Raw genomic sequence first — 6,000 nt, 5'->3', positions numbered from 1 at the left:
TGTGAATATTCTCTGGAAGACCTTTGCTCCCAAAATGAAAATATAGTTACTCAGCACCTAATACAGTACTGGACAGAGTAGCCATCTGAACCCTTTGTTATGTAAATAGCCGAATCCTACCTCATATTACCTAATTCATCCGATCCTGTTTCGTGATCTAAAATGGGAACATCCAATCTCCTGTAACATCAATGTATATACAATTGCATACAACGGAATCTCCCATTGAGACCATGCAAATGAAAACGTTTGGTAAACCTCTCTAAAGTGCAAATTCCAAGATCTTACTTTTACATAAGGATTGAAACTATTCCATGAACTTTGTAAGTGTGCTTTGACCAAAGACATTAAAATCTTGCTATCGCAGACGCAAGACCTACACTGGTACCTAGCTCTACAAATATACAAATGCTGTCTGCATGAAAAAGTATAATCCACCAAAATGCAAAGCGCCGTGAGCGTGCGTTCCCATTTCCCAGCGTCTGCACAGTATGGCGCACAACACAGAAGTCCCGAGTGGCTCCATCACCTCACCTCCTGCACGTTAGTTTTTTTTTTTTTTTTTTTTGAGTCTCAACCAGAATATTTTGCCTCTTTCTTGTTCCTTTCAGCCCCGCTGAGAAAAGCAGCTTGTAGAGAAAGGCATCAAAGACAATGAGTGGTAAGAGGTGGCTTAGTGTGGAAAACCAGGCATTACTAGGGAAGAATTTATCCACTCTCTGCCAAAAAGCTTGGGAACGCAGAAAAGGCACGAGTTTCCCAGACTGGCGAATCTGATCATGTTAACCTCTCCAAGATCCAGTTCCCTCACAAAAATAAAAACGCTACCTAAACTGTGGGGTCTCTCACTACAATGGAAACGCCATGAAAACAGGGACTGATGCCACGGTTGTTTTCAGCTGTGCAGGGCGTCCCACAGGCTCGCCTCATTTCGGGAAGAACTTGGGAGAAAGCGAGCTGTACCACAGGTGAAACAGAGGGGAGTGAATCGCACGCAGCTGGCTCTTGGCAAACGGGAGCCCCCTACTACCGCCCCGACCACGACTGTATTCATTTCCTACATTTACAGCTGGTTGTCGAGATCGGCCCTGGGAGGGAATGATCCGGGCTCAAGTCTGTTTCCCATTTACCGGCTACATGCCTTAGACCAAACTTCCTAACCTAGCGGGTTCCTTTGGCTGCACAAAAATCTGCGTCGTCAAACTTAGGAGCTACGTGGAGGCCACCGTTAGGAGCCCACGGCGGCGATCGTTACGGCCTCGGAGGGCCAGGCCCGGCTTTCTCCGGATGGCTGCCCTCAGTCTCCCACACAGCTGAAGCTGAATGCAAAACGCGACCGCAAACAAGGAGAAAGCAAAGCATTTCAAAGAGACTGAAACCGCTAAGCTAGAGAGACGAGGGAATTAAACCGGCTCCGGTCAGTTCCCACCAAGGGGTGGCAGTTTCCGCGAGGGCAAGCCAATCCAACCAGCCAAGGGACTGCCCAGCGGCGCAGGAACAAAACCCAGGCTCAGACCCTCCCCCTAACGGTCCCCGCCTCGCTGGCCTCCAGCGGCCACGGGCGTCTCGTTTCCGGCCCTCGCAGGACCACAGTTCCCAGCATGCCGCTGGCGGGAAGTCTTTGCCGCTGGATGACTACGAATCCCAGCATGCCACTCAGCACGCCAGTAAGCCAGATGGAAGAGTGGGATGACCCCGATGCATGCAGGGAGTTGTAGTCCACTTAGCTGCAGGCTTTTGGAGGGGCGGGGAAGAGCCGGATCGCTCTCATCCGCTGAGGAGAATGATTCATAGACGAGGGTCAGGAGAGAAAAACAGTTCTCTCTGTAAAAATCCACTGGAAAGACTGGACTCTTCTCCGAGGGAGAGAGAGGCAGGCGAGTTAGCGAGACCCCGAGCCTGACCCCGCCTCAGGCCGCTCTCCAGGCCGCCACCGAGCTCAGGGCCTGGTGGGGGGCGGCCGCGAGGCGCCGTTTGCTGGGGGAGCGGTGACGTCGCGGGGTGAAAGTTGAGGGGCGGTGACGTCGGGCCTGCCCGGGCGGAGGCTGGCGGATTGGAGGCAGGAGGGAGGGAGGGAAAGAGGGAAGGAAGGAAGCTGGGAAGGAGCGAGCGAGCGAGCGGGGGCGCGAGGCGTTTACCTGGAGGCAGCGGCTTGGGCGCGCAGAGCGGCCGCGGCTCCCCCGCACCTGCGGCCATGGATGAGGAGCGCGCCCTCTACATCGTCCGGGCCGGTGAAGCGGGGGCTATCGAGCGGGTCCTGAGGGATTACAGCGACAAGGTAAAGAGCCCTGGCCCCGGGAGTGCGGTTTCGCACCCCCGGGCCGCCCTCCGGGGTTGCACAGCGCATCCTTCCCCACCCCACCCCCCTCATTCCGGGGATGCGCATTGCTTCCCCCCCCCCCCGAAAATGTTTCCGGCTTGGGCATGCGTGTTTGTGCCCCCAGTCCTTTCCCATGTTTGCATCCTGTGTCCCCCTGCCCCCACTCGAGCGCCCACTCCTCTGGTGCCCGGCCCAGCAAGCCTGTCCTACCAAGTCCTCCTCTCCAGCGTGCAAGTCACACCCCCGAGTCCGTAGCTGGGTGCCTGTGCGTCCAGCCCCACTCCTGGAGGCATAAACGCATGGTAGACTTCCTCACCTGCATGGGATAAAAATTGGTACCTCTCTGCGTAAATATGGCCCTTGACAGGCATAAAACCTATCAGCCACGATGGCAGCTCTTTGTCTAGTTACAGCACCGTGTAGTTTTCGAGGTGTTGATGTCCCTTCTGTGGTCCCATTGGATCATGGGTGTTTGGAGTGTAGATGCTGTCATCCTCCCCATTTTAAAGCTGAGGAAACTGAGGTGCCTTGAACTGAAATCACATCCAAGGTCATGGAATGCTGTGTTGTCAGTGGGTGGCGACTCTAATCCCAAATAATCCCTATTATTTGTATCACATTAACAGTTTCCCTAGCCATTATCTCAGTTAATCTTGACAACCATCCTAAGAGGTATTATTTAACATTTTGCAATTAAGACTCCTTGAGTTAAGTAGCTTGCCCAAGGTCATTGTTAGAAGTCAAGGTTCTCACCCAAGTCTTCACAAACTCTAGGTCTTTGCACTTTACAACTCAGCAGTGAAATGGTACCTTGTGTGGCGTTCCAGTCCCATCTCTAAATCTCCAAGAACCGTTAGTTCTCCGCTGCTTTTCCTTCCAGGAATTTGACATGCTCACTTCAAAAGGTGTCATGACCACACCTTTACTCTTCCCTTTAGGAGTCTGTTTTATAGGCATGACGGGCTGCTCCCTTCAGTGGCAACACAGCCGACAGCGAGTCACACCTTGGATGCAGCATCTCTTCCTTCCATTTGCCTCCATTCATGAGTCTCCCTTCTGGGTTTGCTTCATGTCTGCCACTGCACTTCCATGCTTCGGATACACACTCAGCTCCCAGTATGCTGCTTCCTGTATGGGTGGGAAAGCTCTAGGAATAAGACAGCAGGCCTTATTTCTGAAAGGTTTTCATCCCCGCTGGATCTCAGCAGCCCTTGAGGGGAGTGTTGGTCTTCCCCGTTTTACAAATGGTGAAACGTAGGATGTTGATGCAGTCCACACTGTCACTGAGAGCGAGCGAGCTGAGGTCGGAATCTGGATTGTCCGACCCAGCTCCAGCGCCCTCTCTGCAGTGCTGTGCCACTCACTTGGGCGCGTGCGAGGCTGCAGTGCTGTGCCACTCGCTTGGGCGCGTGCGTGGCTTCTGCTCGATTCATTTCTTAGCACTGCAGTTTCTTTTTTTTTAAGATTTATTTTTATTACAAAGTCAGATATACAGAGAGGAGGAGAGACAGGGAGGAAGATCTTCCATCCGATGATTGACTCCCCAAGTGAGCCGCAACGGGTCGATGCACGCCGATCCGAAGCCGGGAACCAGGAACCTCCTCCGGGTCTCCCACGCGGGTGCAGGGTCCCAATGCATTGGGCCGTCCTCAACTGCTTTCCCAGGCCACAAGCAGGGAGCTGGATGGGAAGTGGAGCTGCGGGGATGAGAACCGGCGCCCATATGGGATTCCGGCGCGTTCAAGGCGGGGACTTTAGCCGCTAGGCCACGCAGCTGGGCCCAGCACTGCAGTTTCTTTCGTGCTTTGCCCTTAGTGTGTCAGTGAAACTGCATGCTTAGGTGGATCTCTTGTGAGAATTACAATCTTTCTGTTTGATTTTTTGTCTGTTTTCCAGAAGGTGTGAGGCAGCTACAAAATGATTTTTTTTAAGTAAAAATACAACAGAGAACTTGTCCATTGTGTTGAATCAATTGGTGTTTATTTAGCGCTTACTACATGCCAAACACCCAGCAGTGAATAGGAACTTTCCTCTGTAAGGGAGGGAGGTGCAGAAATCTCCAGTTGGATCTTATCACCTCCTTTAGTATTTCTTTCCCTTCTTGGCTAAACTAATTAGACTTCAGATTTGCTTCCTTTAGTTTATCTCTTCCTTTTCTTGGTAGCCCCCAGGTTGGTTTCCACTTAGGCTTCTGGCTGAGTCTTGGGCATCTCACACCCCTTTTTTTCTGTTGGGAAGGTTTTCAGAGTTGTGGTGGCCGCTGTCTGTCGTTTAAGGTGGCCGCGTGCAGTGCTGCGGACGACTCCCAAGCACTTCCTTTTCCAGGTCAGCCTGCGAATGCTCTGACTTGCTGTGAATCTGGTAGGTTAGCTCTTTCAGAAGAAAGCAGACTTGTTCGGTGAAGATTCTAATTATAATAGGACCAGGATAGTTTATAGTACAATGGAAAAAAAAAGCTTTGTGTTCTGGAGAGGCTTTGTCCTTCAAAGGTAGACTTTTGGGGCAGGTGAATGGGAAGAGAAGTATGAGCGCAAGGATCAGACAGGAACCAATGAGAATGGAGAAGTGGGATTGAACTGCTCAGCTCTCTGCTACACGGAATCTGAAATATTGAAAAAAAATAGTTGGATACTAAGTGTTTCATTTTTTTCTTAAGAGATTTTGGACTCAGGTGATTATGGGGCAGTGACAACTCCAAGAGAAAAGAATGGTGTAGAAAGAGAATGATAGGTTGATTGCTTGGGAGAAGAAAAGAGACAGTTCCTTATTAGATAAATCCAGATAAATTTTTTGTAGGCAGTGCATTTTTTAAAAAAAGATTTATTTGAATGTCAGAGTTACAGCTACACACACACAGGGAACCTTTCGTTTGTTGGTTCTCTTCCCAAATGGCTCCAGCCACCAGGTGGAAGCCGGGCACCTGAAGCATCATCCCTGTGCCCCACATGGGTGGCAGGGACTCAGGTACTTTCTTCGCCCTCTCAGTCACGTGAGCAGGAAACTGGACTGGAAATGAAGCAGCCGAGACTTCAGTTGCTGCTCACATGGGATTCCTGTGTTGCTTAACCTCTAAGCCACCGTGCTAGCTCCAAAGTAGCACATTTTTCGAGAAATTACTTTCATTTATTTTAAAGACAGGAATGGAGAAGGAGGAGGATAGGGTGACTGGGGCGGAAAGACAGCACGAACAGGCAAGTGGCAGATACCGTCCATCTGCTGGTTCACTCTCCAGAGGCACACAACAGCTGGTGCTGGGCCAACCAAAGTCGGAAGCCAGGAACTTCATTCAAGTTTTCCACATGGGTGGCAGGGATCTGCTGCCTCCCAGAATGCATTAACAGGAAGCTGGGTTGGTAATGAGTTTGGGGTTCCAGCTCAGGCACTTGGAAGGGATGCAGGTGTCCCAAGCAGAGGTTTAACTTGATGCACTACAATGTTTGTATCCTAAAGCTGGATCTTAAAAGGAGGCAGTTAGAAGAAGTTGGGATTAACCTCTGATTATTAGCTCCATGAGTATAGAAAAGTTATTTTGGTCTCTGTTGTCATAGGTGTAAAATTGTGCTAATAATACCATTCTCTTAAAGGATCAGAAAGATTAAATTAAATGAAAGCTAATGCTAAGCGTTAAGGACAGTAGACTTAGTACGGTTAGAATGACCAGGGCACTAAAGAACTCATAT

At 50.5% G+C, this 6,000-nt stretch overlaps 1 protein-coding gene across 6 annotated transcripts in view; it reads left to right on the top strand.

Moving 5' to 3' along the window:
• The first annotated feature begins 1,048 nt into the window (after positions 1-1,048).
• Positions 1,049-6,000, top strand: part of RIC8B (RIC8 guanine nucleotide exchange factor B) — a 113,672-nt gene continuing 108,720 nt past the window's right edge. For 4 of the 6 annotated variants that reach the window (XR_009246775.1, XR_004995280.2, XR_009246774.1 and 1 more), the window contains exon 1: positions 1,049-2,278. Coding sequence is in view for 3 of the 6 variants with exons in the window: in XM_036492465.2 (XP_036348358.1) it covers positions 2,195-2,278 (84 nt within the window). In the remaining 3 variants the exon portion in view is untranslated. The remainder of the gene's footprint in view (positions 2,279-6,000) is intronic. The other 2 variants (XM_004589576.2, XM_004589575.3) reach the window with 2 other exon arrangements.

The sequence above is a fragment of the Ochotona princeps genome, chromosome 15 (genome assembly GCF_030435755.1).
Source record: "Ochotona princeps isolate mOchPri1 chromosome 15, mOchPri1.hap1, whole genome shotgun sequence".
NCBI lineage: Eukaryota > Metazoa > Chordata > Mammalia > Lagomorpha > Ochotonidae > Ochotona > Ochotona princeps.
This window is presented reverse-complemented; position numbering and strand designations above follow the sequence as displayed.